Source organism: Plectropomus leopardus, chromosome 3 (genome assembly GCF_008729295.1).
Source record: "Plectropomus leopardus isolate mb chromosome 3, YSFRI_Pleo_2.0, whole genome shotgun sequence".
NCBI classification, from domain to species: Eukaryota; Metazoa; Chordata; class Actinopteri; order Perciformes; family Serranidae; genus Plectropomus; species Plectropomus leopardus.
In genome coordinates, this window is record NC_056465.1 from 684,587 (window position 1) to 703,999 (window position 19,413).

The 19,413-nt window shown below is 41.4% G+C and overlaps 1 protein-coding gene across 1 annotated transcript in view; it reads right to left on the bottom strand.

Annotated features, from left to right (window-relative positions):
- The window catches only part of LOC121962420 (cadherin-2-like), a 190,061-nt gene extending 178,291 nt beyond the window's left edge, over window positions 1-11,770 (bottom strand). The window contains exon 1 of the mRNA XM_042512679.1: window positions 11,619-11,770. Coding sequence (XP_042368613.1) covers window positions 11,619-11,660 — 42 coding nt within the window. The 5' untranslated portion in view covers window positions 11,661-11,770. The remainder of the gene's footprint in view (window positions 1-11,618) is intronic.
- Between the last annotated feature and the right edge of the window lie 7,643 nt (window positions 11,771-19,413).

A 19,413-nucleotide genomic window follows, 5' to 3' on the forward strand; every position in this document is an offset into this window, starting at 1 on the left:
GGATGCTAGAGAGGACGGGATGCTAGCGTGAGACGTCGCGAGATTTGTGTGTGATTCAACATGGCGGCGCCCTTCTGAATGTAAACAGCTCAGCTCAACCCCAAACGCCAGCTTATACAAGCCCAATAATTAAGTTAAACTTACTGTTACACATTCTCCCCGTTCTGCAATAAATCTGTCTGATAAATCCTGGACGAAGAGACCATGGAAAGCCTGCAGGATTACGTCGACGAGTGCTATTACAGACTCGTCATGAGGAAGGCAACCAACACGCCGACTTCCTCCTCAAAGAGAAGCCGCTCGGAGAAGTCTCCAAGTGCCACCTCGTCGCCCGAAAGAGACTACGGAGACATCCTAGACTCAATAGATAGAAAGCTAAGCAGCTTTGACACCCGCCTGGCTCTGGTGGAAGTCCTCCACAGAGAGTTTCAGGTGCTTCGTGAGTCTCTGAAATTTAGCCAACAACATGTGGCCTGGCTAGCAGCTGAAAATGAGACCCTGAGGAGCTCAGTCAAATAGCTCACCGAGGATAACAAACAGATGAAAGAGTCCATGCTCGACATTCAAGCGCGCAGCATGCGAGACAACCTGGTTTTCTCCGGGATCCCAGAGCGGGCAGAGGAAGATCCTGAAGCGTCAATCAAGGAGTTTCTCCAGAAACAACTGAAACTCCCAACGGACACTGTGAAGAACATCACCTTCCATCGGATCCACCGCCTTGGAGGGAAGAGACTAGATGGCTGGCGCCCAAGACCCATTGTTGCGAAGTTTGAACACTTCAAGCAAAAGGAGCTGGTGAAGAGCCGAGGCAGGGAGCTGAGAGGAACAGACTTCAGCGTGAACGATCAATTCCCCAAGGAAATCCTGGAGCGCCACAGATGCCTGTTCCCAATCAGAAAGAAATTTATCGACGGAGGATCACAGGCTATCATCACTGTGGACAAACTCTACGTTAATGGACAGCTGTTCCGTGATCCAGAAGTCACTCCTTGGCTCTCCTGAATGCACGTCCTCTACCGCACTTAAAGGTAATCTCCGAGTAAGGTAATACAGAACACAGAACAATTCTTCCACTAATTTCCTTTTGGGCCTTTATTAACTAGAATCACTGTGCACGTCTCATAATGTACTGTTTTCCTTCCAGTCTGTTAATCTGTATATTTGTGTTACCTGTTCTGTTTGTTTTGTTTCCTGTTGTAGTTGTTGTAATGTGTCACCACTTACGCTTAAATCCATCATGTTTCAATGATGCTCAATCCGACTACATATTTTACAAGGATACACTTGTCACACACATACACACGCACACATACAAGACAACAAATATACAACAACTTGTTTATGCAGGTTCCTCAGAAAGGCAGCTGCACACATCTAACACACACACATGCACACACAGCACACACACACACACACACCTCCACTTATTTAAATTACAATTTACATTTAATAAGTTAGTTTAGATATGAACACGTTACGGTTTGTCACTTGGAATGTGCGTGGAATTGGATCGCATGAAAAAAGACTCAAAATTTTTGAACACCTTAATAACCTTCAGGCAGACATTGTTCTATTGCAGGAGACTCACACATCCAAAGTAGGACATCATAAACTTAGTTCATCACAGTTTCCTCACACATACTTAGCTAGCTATAATACCAAACAAAGAGGCTTAGCTATTTTAATTAGTAAAAACATAACTTTCACTTGCAATAACACTACCACAGACCCAGAAGTCAGAATCAATATATCGACACATAATACAGAGTTATGCATTGCCAATATATATGGTCCAAATGTTGATGACCCCTCCTTCTTCCACAGCTTTTTCGCTGCACTTTCGGCACACTCAGACACAACACTTATAGTGGGAGGGGACTTCAACTTGGTACTCAATCCAGAATTAGACAGACTTAGCAGAGCAGGTAGTTTATCGCCACTGGCAATCAAGCGATATAATAAAACAATACATGAGTGATTGTGGTCTCTGCGATGCTTGGCGCTCTTGTCACCCCACGCTCAAAGAATACACCTTCTTCTCACCAGTCCACCACTCTTATTCCCGTTTAGACTACTTTTTAACAAGTAAATCATTTATGATGGACATCTCTGACACACAGATTCACCCTATCACCATCAGCGACCACGCTCCAGTCACTCTGACAATCACTAAGAAAACAGTCACACCACCATCTAGACATTGGAAATTTAATACATCATTGCTTAAGGACCCAGACTTTATTAAATTCTTTAAAAAAGAGTGGACAATATTCTCTGAAACAAATGACCTGCCTGACATCTCCTCATGTGTTCTTTGGGAGGTGGCAAAAGCAGTCATGCGAGGTAAAATAATTTCTTACTCTGCATACAAGAAAAAAAAGGAGAAAGCGCTTGAAATAGAATTAGAACAGCAAATTAAAGCTTTGGAGATAGCTCATGCCGCTTCTCAAGATAAACATTGTTAAGTGAATTGAGAAAATTAAAACTGAAACTAAATGAATTACTTGACAGAAAAACACAATTTCAGCTACAGAGATTACACCTGGAGAACTCTGAACACAGCAACAAATCCAGTAGACTCTTAGCAAACCAACAAAAACAGAATAAAGAAAAAGTAACAATTTCCTCAATAAAGAACTCTGCTGGGAAAACAACCCGTGTCCCAGAAGAAATAAATGACATATTTAGGGATTTTTACAAAAACTTGTATTCATCACAAATGAATCCATCAAACTCTAGCATAGATGCTTTTTTAAGTGCAGCTGAACTACCAAAATCAAATAATGAACAGATCATGGCTTTGGAGTCACCTATTTCAATAGAGGAACTTCATGAAGCCCTTCAGCATCTGCCGAACAAGAAAGCCTATAAATTCTACAAAGAATTCTGGCCAGTGCTCGCACCAATTTTCAACAGAATGGTTGCCGAAATAAAGGAAACTTCCATACTCCCTCCTAACATGAACTGTGCAAACATTAGCCTCCTCCTTAAACCAGATAAAGACCCATTACTCCCATCTAGCTATCCTCCAATATCACTTATAAATGTAGATTTAAAAATCATTTGCAAAGCGCTGGCTAGAAGAATTGAAAAAATAACACCTCACATAATACATCCTGACCAATCAGGGTTTATCAGGGGCAGACACTCTACAAATAACACATGCAGACTAATCAATTTGATAGACTACTGTAATATTCAGAATAAGGAAGCCATAATAGTCTCATTAGATGCTGAAAAGGCTTTTGACCGGGTGAACTGGAAATTTCTCTTTGCTGCATTACAAAAATTTGGGTTCGGAGACAACTTTCTATTCTGGATCAAAATATTATACAGTTCACCCAGTGCTTGTGTCAGAACAAATGATCAAACTTCTCCAAGCTTCAATCTCCAAAGGGGCACCAGGCAGGGTTGGCCACTCTCTCCATCCCTTTTTGCCATATTTATCAACCACTCGCAGCTGCAATTCGGCAAAATCATAATATCAAAGGGATTCGAACAGTAAATGTGAACCATAAGATAAGCCTTTATGCTGATGATGTACTAATTTTCCTTCAAAATGCACAAGCTTCTCTCTCTGAGACAACAGCACTATAGACAAATTTTCCTCTATTTCAGACTGCTCTATTAATTGGAACAAATCAACAGTCCTACCTATAAACTCTAACTTCAAGAGTGGGTCAACCGCCCCACTACAATCGGGAAACATTAGATACCTAGGTATCAACATTTCTGCCAGGCTGTCTGACCTGACACGGCTAAATCACATTCCCCTACTTAAAACAATAGAGGATGATCTCACTCGGTGGAGGAATCTGTCCGTATCGCTTATGGGAACAGTTAAAATGATGGTCCTGCCGAAAATAAATTATATCTTCAATATCAATGGTTCCATCTCAACCTCCCCTCACTTGGTTCAAATCATTAGACTCGAGTATTTCCAAATTTTTATGGAAAACTAAACCACCATGTATAGTTTAAAAACTCTTCAAAAGGCAAAAGACCACGGTGGTTTGGAGCTACTAGATTTTCATAATTACTACCTTGCCAATAGACTACAATATGGACTACAAAAAGTCCACTAGATCAAGCATGGTTAGATATTGAACAGACATTTTGTAAAGAAACCCAAATCGCTGACCTGCCATTTATCAGTCCCATTATCAAAGGACATAGCTGCTTTAAGAGCATTAATATTAGCACTTCTCTGACAGCCTGATGGGAATTTCTTAAAATAAATAGGTCTTCACCCATGCCATGCAGACATACGCCCATCTGGAACAATCCTGATATCCTGCGAAATAAAAAAAACAATAAACTTCACAACATGGTACGATAAAGGGATAAGACATCTGGAGCAATTTTGCTGACAACCACGTGTGTCATCCAGAAAAAAATTGGCAAGCCACCATTTCCCTAGATGTGCTGCAGTTAACAAGCAGCTGAGATGTGCCATACCAGCACTGCTCACGCAGGCAATGTATCTGCTCTATTCTGATAACATGAGCGCCGAAAAAAACCCTAATAGGTTTCACTACACTCACGAATGCAATATATTCCAGGCATCAGACTCTATTGTGCAAAGTGAAAGCCAGACATAAACATCCAGAAACACAGCTGACTTCTTTAGGTTAAGCTTATCTGAGATGGTCTGACACAAAATGGAAAAGTGCGCTGTGGTCTGATGAGTCCACATTTCAAATTGTTTTTGGAAATTATGGCAACGTGTTTTCCGGGCTTAAGAGGAAAAGGACCATCCGGATTGTTACCAGCTAAAAGTTCAAATCCAACTTCTGACCTGGCTGGTCTCCCACAGACAACCTTTGGATGAAACCATAGACATTTCAAAATGAAAATCACCTGTGATTGGACAGTAAATCCCTCACTCATTGGTCACCTTTGTGACATATGTATGGCGGTTTACCCCTCCCATTAATGTTACTATAATAATAATAATTATTATTATTATTCTTGATACTGTTATTAATATTATTATTACTGTTATTATTTTATCATTAGTATATTATCATTAGTATTTATTTATTTATTAAGGCTAGAGTACTGAAGGGTGCGAGGACCCTATGGAAATTGTTCCGTTTTTTCTTATTAGGGCCCGAGCACCAAATGGTGCGAGGACCCGATTGTAATTGATTTGTTTATTATTATTATTATTTGAATAATGAGCTTTTTTGAGGGCTTTATCATGCTCGAAAACTCATGAAACTACATGTCAAAAAATGAGCTCAGTAGCGCCCCCTAAATGTCAGCCCCGGCAAACCATTTCATGTAGAGGTATGAAAATTTGAAGGTACAAACAACACCCTAAGACAAGCAAAAAATCCTCTTGGAGCGATACTCTGAACCCAACAGGAAGTCGCCCATTTTAAATTGAAATGCAATTTTTTGCGATTTCATAGTGTTGGAATTTGAACGGACTGACTTCAAAATTCGAAAATCCCACCTTCAGATGTGGGCGACCCTAGATTGCGACCAGTTTTGGTTTTTTGATCAATTGTGTGGAAGTTTGGGGGCCAAGAAGTTACATGTTCCGCCACCAAACAGGAAGTAGTTTTTAACTACTTCCCTTTTCTGTACATGATTGAATCTGTCCCAAACTTCACATGCTTGATGACAGTCCTGTCCTGATCACATCTATATGACAGTTTCACGCGACAGTGAGAGCGCCACCTGTTGACACAGGAGAGACAAAGTTTTACACTAAGAGGTCCAGCTCCTAGCAGGTTGACTCGATTGATCTCAAACTTAAGTCAAAAAATCATTAAGATGTTGGTGATGATGGAAAATTAATATTGCCCTTTTTTGTTGAACGGTGTTCCCATGATGCCAAGAAGCCCTTTTTAAAGGGTCAAGGCATGCACCAATACTCACTAAAAGTGGCACAGACATCAAAAGTCCTAAAATGTGATATCTGATATGATTTTTTTGCATTAATGTGCAAAAATGGCTCTTGAGTGCCCCCTAGAAAACTTCAACAAAGCAGCCCCCACATACAATTTAACCTAGAGCTACGAAACTTGAGAATCATGTTCAAAATTCCAAGACCTACAAAAAAGCTTCTTGGAGCCATGCCCTAAACCCAACAGGAAGTGTGCCATTCTAATTTAAATTTTAATATTTTTTGTAATTTTAGTGTCTCTTTCGTTCAACACTTGTCCTACAGATTTCATCTGATCAACTTCAAACCTGGACACCAGTATTTCCTAAAGTTGGTAATGTTAAATTGCGGGGCAATTTTGATTTCATCAAACGCTGCTGGCGTTCTTTTGCCATTAGACAGGAAGTTGTGTTTGAGGGGCTAAGGATGTATAAAAGCTCACAAAACATGGCATACACATCAAAAGTCCTGAAATGTGATATTTGATATGCTTTTCTTTGCTTTGATGTGTCTAGATGACTCTGGATTGTCATCTAGAAAACTTCAATGAAGCAGCCCCCACAGGTTGTTTAACCTAGAGCTCGAAAATGCACCAAATGTGGCTAGATCCATCAGAAATCCTTAATTGTGATATCTGATATAATATTGATGTGCAAAAATGGCTTTTGAGCGCCCTCTAGAAAATTTCAACGAAGCAGCCCCCGCGGACCATTTGACAAAGGGCTATGAAACTTTAGGAACGTGTAAAAGACCAAGACCTCCAAAAAAGCTTCTTGAAGCCATGCCCTAAACCCAACAGGAAGTACGCCATTTTAATTTAAATTTTCATATTTTTTGTAATTTTAGCCTCTGTTTCAAAACAATCTAGTCCTATAGATTTTATCTGATTGACTTCATCTCCAGAAACCAGTATTTCCTAAAGTTGGAGATGTTATATTGCGACCAGTGTTTGATTTTATCAAACACTGTTGGCGTTCTGCTGCATTCTTTGCCATAAAACAGGAAGTTGTGTTCGATGGACTAAAGACTCTTAAAAACTCACAAAATGTGGCATACACACCAATAGTCCTATGATGTGTTATTTGATATGATTTTTTTTGCTCTGATGTGCCAAAATGTGATCTGTAGCGCCACCAACTAATTTTCAATATTTAACATAGAGCTAAAAAACTTTAAAAACTTGTGTAAAAGCCCAAGACCAACAAAAAAATAATTAATAATTAAAAAATTATGCTGGTTGGTTTTGAAATGGTTGCATTCTATGATTTGCCCAGCAAAGTGCGGTCTTACTCCATTGTTTACATATTAGACCAAAAAGGGCTCTTCCACTATCACACAGGCTGGATCTGTTTACAAATGTATCACAACTGCATCTTTAGCTGACCCTGGGAGTCAGAGAGAGACACACAAACACCCCTCCTAAAATACTTCAAACGTATCCAGACTCCACCATTACATGGAGGAAACACTAATTCATCTAGAGATTAGAAACTTGAGAAACATATTTAAAACCCCATGACCTACAAAAAAGCCCCTTGGAGCCATGCCCTAAACCCAAGATAAAGTCCACCATTTCTAGTTTTAATGACATTTTTGGCTAAATGTTTGCTATTTCTGCTAGAGCCTGACTTTCAATATACCTATATTTTCACCTGATCTAAGCCTTTTACAGACATAAAAGAGCAAGATTAGCCTCTGTACATATATTTTCCCAAATGTGCTCGAAAACTCTGTTCACAGACCATATAAAGCAGTAAATGATACCAGGGTGGTTTTAAAATGGCTGCATTCTATACTTTGTCCAGCAGAATGCGCTCTTACCTCATTGTTGACACTACTCACAGCACTGTCAATCATATACACTACAGAGCAGCAGAATAGAGCACATACAGCCAAGGCACAATAACAAAGGCTGCCTGTTTCCCTTTGTCACACCTGTCACAGGTGCAGCTGGGCCTCTGTCTCACACACACACACAGACAGAGAGAGAGTGTCAGAGTCACAACACCTCTTCTAAAGACATTTCACAAGTATCCAGCTCCACCACTGCATGGAGGAAGCACTAATTTACTGCTGCGCGCAGTGTTGCTCTTTCTCAGAGAGACGCGGTCGCATCAGTCGGCGTCCAGCACGTAGCCCCGACATGCGCAGAGGTGCGAGAGCCCGTTCATCACTGCTTGCAGCTTTAATTTTTTATTATTATTGTTAGACAGTTACTGAATACGACACGTGTCACAATATCAGATGAGAAAAAAGACATTTGCCCGGAACATATTGAAAATAGTAAAGCTTTATTTAAAAAGCAACAGAACAAAAAGAAGCAACAGAGCAGAGCTGTCTTATTACACGTGATGCTTGAAATGTGTTTTTGCTGCTTTTGGGTCGTATGCAGTCGCTGCAGGTCTGAATGAGCTTGACCCAATATGAAGCCTTTTGTGGTGTGTTGATACATATTTTGGGTTCCCTTTCAGTCTCCCCTGAAGAACAGCACATAGTTCAGAGAGCTCCTGGCTTCTAAAGGATGGTGGCCTCACAATCCGCAGCTTCCCTGTCAGCTGAGCCATCGTCCTCATCTGCTATTATGTCTACAGAGCGGTGAAGTAATGAGTTCTAAAACACAGAGTCGGTTAGCCTCTTAGCACTCCCAGTTCCCTCGTCCAAAAGTCTATGCATTTTTTGAATGGGTTTTCGGTAAAATGCCCTAAATAAGGTTATCACACGCTAAATATATTAAGACGTTTTGTTCTGCAACATAAAATATGCCCGCTTAAACCTGATTTTTGAACTTTTAATTTTGCCTTAATAAAGGCAGTTGCTAAAAAGTGGCTAAATGGGACTACAGTGTTTGGGACATGGAGACGTCTTCACAATGGACACAGAAACTCATTAAACCCACTTGTCCGTCGTTACAGCTTTACAGACTCGCACTTGAACTTGTATATTTATCTGTATATAATATTTTTCGATTGTGTTTTTACAGTGTTTGTAGTGGTGACATTTAATATGTGTGACTGTGATGTAGTTTGTGTATAGCCTTACAATAGCTTTTTACTTATTACTGGTGATTTAATTTACACTTCAAAACACACAAAAGTAGCGTTCATCTGTGAAGATTATCACGCTGAACAAAACGTGTAAGTCTCATAAACTTGTGTTCGTCACAGAGCTTATTTTTGGCGATAACCAAAAATCCCATAAGGTTTTTGACGAGGGAACCAGTGCGATGCATATTCCTGGCTGGCCTACAAAAAAACGTCATCCCTTAACACTGTATTGTGATTCCTCTCCAAACATCCATTTCTTCTTTGGTCAAGACAGCTCTCCTCACTTCCAGCAACTGAAAACACAAACAGTACTATTAGTACTGCTCTGTGGTATTAACACAACATGGATATTACAGCTGATAGACATTTTTGATCCCGTTCAGCACAGTGCATTAAACTCACTCAGACAGTCACTCACCTAATATCTCTTCACTGGTCATTGTCCTGCCGGTCCTCCTCCTGCTGCACCAACTGTTTGTGACAATGATCAGCTGCAATGTTGTTCGAAAAAAATGATTCCAGTGTCTCTTCAACTGTTCACCGTCATTTTACCATCTTGGTCTTGCTTTTTGCTGAGCTCTGTCTTGCTGCTCTGTTATTTTTGGTATGTTTCCATGTAAACTGGGTCTTGTTTCCCTCTGTGTGTGTTCAAATTTCCGGGGAAAAAAGACGAAACTAATGTTGATTGCTGGAGAAAATGACCAGTCACACATGGACACTGAAATTTTCATCCCATTGGGACACAGGAGGCGGGACAAAGCCTTTGCAACCCTTGCTGTTTGGCTTAGAGGGCTGAACAACATGTGATTCCCTGGCGAATCAATGCGCTGAAATCAATGATGTAACCACGCTCACTGTCAATGGAATGCATCAAACATCAAAATAACTGAATCACAATGTTTATCTACAATAACTTCCAGGTAGAGAACTGATGAGTAACATACATATAATCAAACAGTGCTGAGCAAACTCTAAGATATTATCTGTTTGAATGAATGCTATATATAGAATATTTTCACAGCTTTACCTTGTTGTAAGGAGACTTAAGCTTTAATATCAAAAAGGAACAAATAAATGGACAGAGGAGTGGGCGGCTAGGTGTGACTTTTTTTTTTAAATCTTGACCCTCCCTGAAGCTATAAATGTTTTACCTCATCAATCATCTCATCTGAGCAAAAAAAAAACAACAAAAAGCAAAAAACACAAGTCCTCCCCCTACACTTTTTTTTTTTTGGAAAATGCCTCAGTCCTTTTGCACCACCCTTTCCCTGTGGGAACATGGGAAGCATAATTTACTGAGCAAACACATATCAACACAACAACCGAAGATTTGGTTTATCAAAGACGTTAGCAAAGCATCACAGTTCATAAAATAGGCACAACAGAAACGTCAGGTCAGACCCCTGTGTTGAACTTTATGTCTTTAAATGTTAGTTATGATTGAAAATTACATCATAAATAAACAAGTTTGCCAAATATATTCAAAACAGTAGCCAGTTTTCTACCCAGAAGTGACTTTTGTTGTTAGTGCAACATCACAGTGATTCAGTTTATATTGTATTCAAATGATTATAGCTAATAAAATCTTTGCAAATCATTGCATTACTATTTTTTTTTATCTCCTTTTACACACCATCCCAACTATTGTGGAAATGGGGTTGTACAAATTCACTCATGTCTCCAGCTTTAGTGTGGCCTCCTGCTGAGATGACTGACATCTCTGACTGACAGAGCACACTCAGGAACATGGGCAGAAGTAATATAAGCTCCATGTGAGTTCTAATGTGGTATGATCCTTTAAGAATTGTCACTTCTGGGAATTGGCTGAGCATTAGGTTCTATCTGGACTGCCTAGTATCAAACCACCACATTACATGATTTGAGATGAAAATAGTATTGCGGTGCCGCACTGTATCTCATTCATACAATGTCCATTCTCACAATATGTTCATATAACCAGGCCAAGAACCATTAGCCTACAGAACGTTACTGCAGAACGCTATGATGACTGGCAGCGTTACACTCCGAGGGGCCAAATTTTTACATTTAATGTGATATTAAACCTATATGGAATGAAATGCAGCTTGTACTATGGAACAGATAGAATGCCAAATCTAGCAGACACGACTCAGAAACGCTTGCTCCAGCATACAGCCTTAGCCTGGTAGCCTTACAAAAAGACATACGAACTGCCATTTTAGGAGATCGGCTCATCGCAAGAAAAAGAGACGGTATGTCTCATCGCTGCTGGATTTACTCAGGCTGAACTGGACTGCTGCCAAACACAAGTCAAGCCTCTGATTTCAGCATATAAACAGTGTCATATAAGACGAGATGGGGCGCTGTGATCAGAGGATGGATGTTATTCATGCTTATTTGGGCTCTCTTCCACACTTCTGTGGCGTCCATACGGCCGCATCTCATCCCAAATGCCTTCCTGTTTGTTTGATAAAGGAGTCCATGTTCGGTGGGACCAGAGCAGGTCTGGGATCAGCGGGATTTTACGGCCGCTGTTGTCTGATCTAAAAGAGCTAAGACTTAAACATGGATGAAAATAAAGCGAGCAGATGCATTGTGTCCCTCCCTCCTCTCTCTATCTGCTGTGCACGGGCATCAGTGTGTGATCCTCCCGCAGCCTCCGCCAACCGCTCACACCGCGTTAAATAGAGATACTTTACCTGCAGTGCCGCCATCAGCATCCAAAAACCAACAAAGTGCATATTGTGTTATAATTCCTCCTTTCGGAACCGTCGGAGCCCGCTGAACGTCAGGTTATTAATTCCCGATAAACCCCGGTGGCATGAAGCAGTATTCCAGCAGCTCTCCTCTGACTGACTGCTCTACTGGCTCAGTCAGCAGCAACACAGCCTGCCAGGGACCGTCTCACCAGGGGCTCCTTTGGCCTCAGTGCCGCCCTCTAACGGACACCGGGAGCACTGAGTGCTCAAAGGGAGAGACGCTCTCGCTCAGAGATCTTAGTGTTACTAAGTCTAGATGGCATAAAAACAAACCTGATAGTTTAGAATTGACAAAAAAAGGTCGGTGTGCCCTTTTGGTGGGTACAGGACCTTTAGATCTACAAGCCAAATGCACAACTACAAAATCAATTAGATTAATTTAGGCTATGTTATGCTAACTAAATGCCAACAAAACAATGGCCAATTGTGAATAACTAATATGTCATTATTGTTCTCAATATGCCGATCTGACAGAGCAGATGACTTTGGGAGACTAGGAGAAGAGGCATGTGTTTAAGGACAAAGGTGTCAGTGGACTGGGATGTGGGTGGGAGTGTGCGCTGTCCCTGACTGCTGTGTGTCACTTCTATAACTTTAATATAACAACATTTAGGTAGGCTACAGCTTCAGTGCTGCGCTGCTCATTAAGGCTTAGGGGAAATCAGATTCTCACCATTTACCAGGGACAATCCTTGTTTTCGGTGGCCTGTTGCCGGCTGAAGCTGTCCCCATACATGTCCCTGTTTTTAAGTGCAGGGCTGCCAGCTCTCACACTGAGACTCATGTAATTGATACTGTTCACTGCATGTCCATTTTCTCAACAAAAAAAAAAAGGGTGATTAAGGATAACACAGCTGAGGGTCTCACAGCACAGTGCAGTATGAGGCAGACAAACAGTGGTTTTCCACACAGCACCAAAGTGAATTAACAGTCAGTGGTGGAGGTGACTTCTGTAGACTTCTACAGACTACTTTCTTTCAGTTTCAGTGGTTGTCAGACTTTGGATGGAATAATTTATAAATACCAGAATACATTGTTCAGTGTCTCACTTTCATTCAGGCCGTATTATTATATTTACCAGGGGCTGATTTAATGATTTTGAGGCCTGGGGCCCTTACAAAGTGCCTTGCTTCATTTTCACCCTTTGTCTAATTGGGAATGCTGGCAGGCTACTGGTGGCGGAAGAAGGATAAGGCCTACTCAGAACTTTTTTCTTGAGTAAAACTAACAATAGCACACAGCAAAATTTATAGTCAGTCCTCCAGTCAGGAGAGGTAGGCTTATTATCAGCACAACGTAGGCCTTCTAAAATTTACTTTAACTTTGCTTTACTTTAACAAATAATAATGCATCACATTTTAATTGTTACAGTCTGAAACATGACAAAAACCATTGGCCCTATTTAGACAATCTATAGCGCATAGTCTAAAGTGCATGGCGCAAATGCATTTAGGGCGTAGCAAAATCCATTTACTAGTTAAACGGCAGATAATCTGGGCGCCAAGTGGGGCGCATGGCGCAGAGAGGTTGTATTTAGACTCTGAATTAATCATGCGCTCAGCGCAGTCATCATTGCTAGTGTCAGACCAGCGCAGTGGTCATTTTCACACCTGGAGCCCAAGAACTGTAAATAACAAATGTACCTGCTGTTATTATGTGTTTTTAGGATGCATCCTCCATAGTTAGTTCAAGACTCTATGTCTACCTCGAGTAAATACCTACCCATATATGGTGAAGTCTTAGTGCCTGCAAGTTGACCATAGATACCTGAGATGGACCAGTGCCAGTAAATTCAATGACACAAACACATTCCTCAATTCTCAAGAGAATCTAGTACCTGACATGTTAGTACCTGATACCAACCATCTACATCATGACAACTATATAAATACCAGTCTTTTCTCTGTTCTTTGTCTAACGGCTACTTGCATGTTTCTTTCCTTCCTGTGTCGACCCAAGTACTCGTAATAAACATTAACTGACTGAAGCTTCAACTTGTGTCTCCGTTCCTCAATTTCATCACAGAAAATCATCACTATCACCTGTGCCAATCTGTGCGCCCCTCAGTTTGTTAGTCTTAAAGTGAGGTGTGGATGGACGCTCTGTTGGCGGATTGCTATTTTAAGGCAACAAAAGGGCATGTGCCAATGACCAAATAAAAGCTAGTCTGAAGTCAAAGGCGCAGTCTGTTTCCTGCTATTTAAAGGGCGGATTATTCAGATAGCAAGATGCGCCTGCCTGTGGTTCAGATGTTTGGATAAGTCAGGTGGAACATCACAATACAGCCCTCAAAGTCAGCATTCTTTGTGGCATGTTGGGCCCTATTTGGACAATCTATTGTGCATGGTCTAAAGTGCATGGCGCAAATGCATTTAGGGTGTGCCAAAGTCCATCTTGCATCATTTTAGTGCATCTATTTAAGTTCAGACATCACAACTAATTCAGTTCCTCACAGGTTTTCATGCCCTCAGATGTGTTGATGCTGCATAATGGTTTCAGTTGTTCAGTTAGTCACTCTTTGTTTTTGCTGTATTCACTGTTTAATCATTTATTTATATTTATTCTTAATCCCATTTATTTGTAGTGTTTTTAGGTGTAGTTTTGCTGTGTAGTTAGTAGTTTAAGAAACCTTTCATTTGTAAAGACACTTGATCTAATGTTTTGTGTGTGTATAAATGTTGGGTCACTGTACACCTGGTAGGGGAACATCGTAGCAGCCTTTAGTTTGTGAAACTAAATTGATTAATTAGTAATTTGCTATTAAATTCTGTCTTTTTCAATATCAAATTGATTGTTTCTGGTTGTTTCAAAAGTTGAGTCTCCTTCATCTTTATAACAGTTTATATGTTTCTGAGTCATCCATTTTTAGTTATGGATTATAGTTACAAATTTTGGTATTGATTTGTTCATTAATAATTGCATTTAATTAATGATTAATTTTAACAGTTACTACTGTAACTGTTAAAATGTTATGCTTTACAGAGGCTTTGTAGTCACCACACTCACTTCCTTGTTTCACGTCCCGTGCCTGCACTTTTTCCTTTAGTGCTCACCAAACGTCCTTTTGCTAACCTGCAATCTTTAAACAACATAGGTCACAGACACAGTGTAATTAGGCTTTCAAAAACAACTCGGCAGAAAGGCAACTCCTCACACCGTTTATTTATTCTTTTGTTCTTCTACTGACCACATGTTCAGGCACAACCTTCCCCTCTCTCAATGGCCATCTTTGACTTGGCCACCAGGTTTATATTAACTATAGATTTGTGTGTTTCTTTTTGCTTTTACTATATTGTGACTAAATATCCTTCAACATTTACCATTAATATGATTATTTTGGTATAGTTATTATTCTAATTATTAATCGGTTCCAAATTGATAGTTTACTATATTTTATGAGACTGCTGAGTGTTGCCCCTCAAGGTAGTTTAATGTAATTTAAATGATATTATTTAATATATCTAATATCTGTTTTTAACTATCATTAACTATTTCCCATATTCATTTAAATACTTTTAATGATGAGTTCCCGACAAAGATGTTATATGAATATATTTACCATTTACTTTTAATTAAGGCTTCTGCAAACTTGACTTTCTCCATAATATTAAATATTCATAACGATATATAAATATATTTTCTCAGCCTCCATTGCTGTTGTTGTGCCCGTGTGGATGGCTGCTGGGCAAAGATACTGAAGGCCCTTGGGCCTGGAAACCACAGACCCTGTGTGTTTCATGTTGGATTGGAGATAAAAGGCCAGAGGAGGAAGAAGAGGATTTAAAGCTGCCACAGAGAAACAAGATGCTGCTAAAGACTACACTGGGACAAGCATACTTAATACTAACGCTGGGATCTGTGCCAGTCTTAAGTTACAGAGAGATCACAAGACCTAGAATTTACCTATTTATAAATAAATTCATATGTAATAAATTGTGTGTGTATGTGTGTGTGTGATTTTGTCATTAATACAATCACCTGACACAGTAAAAACACTAAAATGATACCAGTTTATGGTTAGAGCTGGCCAACTGACAGGCCTGAATTCATCCATTTTGTAAAACCACTAATTCTATTAAGGCAAAATTTCTTTCTTATATGGATGAGGGGGGATAATGGATACAACGTAGTATCATGGTGAGTTGCCTGGCAATAAATACTTATACATGGATGACAAGTATCTTTATTTTCCATTATTAGAACATCTAATATTGCAGATCTCAATTTAACTAGCCAACCACCAGAATAAAATCAATTTTCATCAATGCTTTTCAGTCTACTAGATACATTTTGCTGCAATAAAAGTAAGATGAACACATATATCTCTCTTAAATTACACAGAGGACAATGGGAATACAAGAGAGGATACAAAACAACAATCCAATACAATCATAGAGATTTCTTACAATGATTTTTTTAAAAACAATATTTCATTTTTATAATGACAGTCATATTGCAACATTGCATTTTAAAACACTCGGGGTAAATAAACCCTAGAAAGTTGATGTGAGGGTCTAAGGACAGAGGGATGTTGTGTGTTAAAGCCCTCTGAGGCAAATTGTGATTTGTGGTAATAGCCTTTATAAATACAATTGAATTGAATTGAATTGAATTGAATTGAATTAAAAATATATCACAACACTTAGCAGCAAGGCAACAGAAAACCAGCTGCAGATGCTAAAATGCAACCAGTTGGGCATAAACCATAAGGTCATCCTGGTAGCATAACCGGCTTGTGAACTACTTTTTTTGCAATCTGACATTTTGGAAGCCTGAGGTAATGTTGGTTGTAGAAAAAAACACATTTCCACCAAGTGCAGCTAGGGTATATGATGAGGCAATGGAGGTGCGTCTTTTACTTTTCTGAATCTGACCCCTTGTAAATGTTTTAATCTGTTTCATTTCATTGAATTAACTGTGTTATTAAATTCTACATATATGTTTCATTAATTTTGAAATAAACTGCCTTTGTTTAAAACAAGTCAATTCTACTTAAGATCAAATTAAAAAAATGTACAATTTAATTTGTATACCATCCATTCTGCACATGTGCAGATACATGCCGCCCATTTGTTCACAGAGGTTTGAATTTTTTCCACTCTCATAGGTTAAGAGAAGCTCCTGGAAGGCTGCACCTCCGAAGCTCTGCATTTTCCGTAAGTAATTTAAATAATTTGTAACAACTGATGTGTTATTTTTGTACTTAAACATGGTTCTGTTTGCACTTTAAAACATTTGATAGAAAGGATAAGTAGTTAGCTAATGCTATTCGAGATGTTTTTTTTTTTTAAAGGTAACCATTTTTTGTTAGAAGGTGAGTTGCAAATTTTATTGAATTTGTATGTTGATGATTTTGAGATTTGCAATCCACTTGGCACATCTCGTAAAAAGCACAAGATCTGTAGTGTTTATTGGAATCTCAGCAATTCACCACCAGGTTGCCATTCTACTTTGTCTTCAATTAATTTGGCCTTACTCTGCAGGTCTGAAGATGTAAAGGAAATATGGCTATGAACGTGTTTTAGAGCCCTTGTTGAGGGATCTCACTACTTTGGAAAGTCAATGTATTTTTATTGCACAGCTTGGAGATTTTGTTAAAGGCACAATACAATGTGTCCATCCATCCATCCATTTTCTTCCGCTTATCTGGAGTCAGGTCACGGGGGCAGCAGCCTAAGCGGGGAAGCCCAGATTTCCCTCTCCCTGGCCATTTCGTCCAGCTCTTCCCAGGGGATCCCAAGGCGTTCCCAGGCCAGCTGTGAGACAAAGTCTCTCCAGCATGTCCTGGGTCTTCCATGGGGTCTCCTACCGGTGGGACGTTCCCTGAACACCTCACCAGGGAGGCATCTGGGAGGCATCCTAATTAGATGCCCAAGCCACCTCATCTGGCTCTTCTCAACGCGGAGGAGCAGCAGCTCTACTCCGAGCCCCTCCTGGATGACCAAGCTTCTCACCCTATCTCTAAGGGAGAGCCCAGCCACCCTACGGAGGAAGCTCATTTCGGCCACTTGTACCCGCGATCTTGTTCTTTCGGTTACTACCCAAAGCTCGTGACCATAGGTGAGGGTAGGAACGAGAGCTTTGCCTTTCGGCTCAGCTCCCTCTTCACCACGACAGATCGGTGCAGAGTCCGCATTACTGCAGACGCTGCACCGATTCACCTGTCGATCTCCTGCTCCATCTTTCCCTCACTCGTGAACAAGACCCCGAAGTACTTAAACTCTTCACTTGGGGCAGGATCTCACGTCCAGAGCTGGTCCACAGTTCCACGACCGGGGCAAAACCCGCATTGCTCCTCCTGAATCCGGGCTTTGACTATCTGGTGGACCCTCCTCTCAAGTACCCCCGAATAGACCTTACACCAGGGAGGCTGAGGAGTGTGATCCTCCTGTAGTTGGAACACACCCTCCGGTCCCCCTTCTTAAAAAGAGGGACCACCACTACAGTCTGCCAGTCCAGGGGCACTGCCCCCGATGTCCACACAATGTTGCAGAGTCGTGTCAACCACGACAGCCCCACAACATGCCACCAAGGAGCTTTTTGACCACCTCGGCAAACTCAGCCCCAGAGATGGAGGAGCCCACCCCCAAGTCCCCAGGCCCTGCTCCTTACCGGAAGGCGTGTCTGTGGCAGAAGTCCAATAACAAAACACCACTCGGGTTCAGGTCGGGGGGGAGGCATTCCTCCCGATCGTGTCCCTCCAGGTCTCACTGTTGTTGCCAACGTGAGTGATGAAGTCCCCCAGCAGAACGAGAGAGTCCCCAGAAGGAGAACTCTCCAGCACTCCCTCTAAGGACTCCAAAAAGGATGGATACTCTGATCTGCTGTTTGGACCATCGGCACAAACAACAGTCAGGATCCGTCCCCCCACCCGAAGGTGAAGGGAGGCTACCCTCTCATTCACTGGGGTAAACGCCAACGTACAGGCACTGAGCCGGGCGGCAATAAGTATTGCAACCCCTGTCTGGTGCCTCTCACCAGTGGCAACTCGAGAGTGGAAGAGAGTCCATCCCCTCTCAAGAAGACTGGTTCCGGAGTCCATGCTGCGTGTCGAGGTGAGGCCAACTATATCTGGTCGGAACTTCTCAACCTCATGCACCAGCTCAGGCTCCTTCTCCACCAATGAGGTGACATTCCATGTCCCCAGAGCTAGCTTCTGCAGCCGAGGATCAGACCACCAAGGTCCCTGCCTTCAGCTGCTGCCCAACTCACATGGCACCTGACCCCTATGGCCCCTCCTACGGGTGGTGAGCCCATGGGCAGGAGGTCCCACGTCGCCTCTTCGGGCTGTGCCCGCCCGGGCCCCATGGGTAAAGGCCCGGCCACCAGGCGCTCCCCATCAAGCCCCACCCCCAGGCCTGGCTCCGGGGGGGGGCCCCGGTGACCCGTGTCCGGGCAAGGGAAACTGAACCATTCTTGTTTTTTATCATAAGGGTCCGGTGAGCTACACTTTGTCTGGTCCCTCCTCTAGGACCTGTTTGCCATGGGTGACCCTACCAGGGGCATAAAGCCTCCGACAACTGAGCTCCTAGAATCACTGGGACACGCAAACCCCTCCACCACAATAAGGTGGTAGCTCAGGGAGGGGTACAATGTGTCATCGCAGACAATTTGGGAGCATGTGGAGTTGCTGGATTTATTGAAAGTTTTGCAGGGAATATATGTGCCGGTTTTGTGTGGCAAAACAGTCTGAACTTTAGGAGAAGGAAGTGAGCTCAGGTATGTTTACTCTATG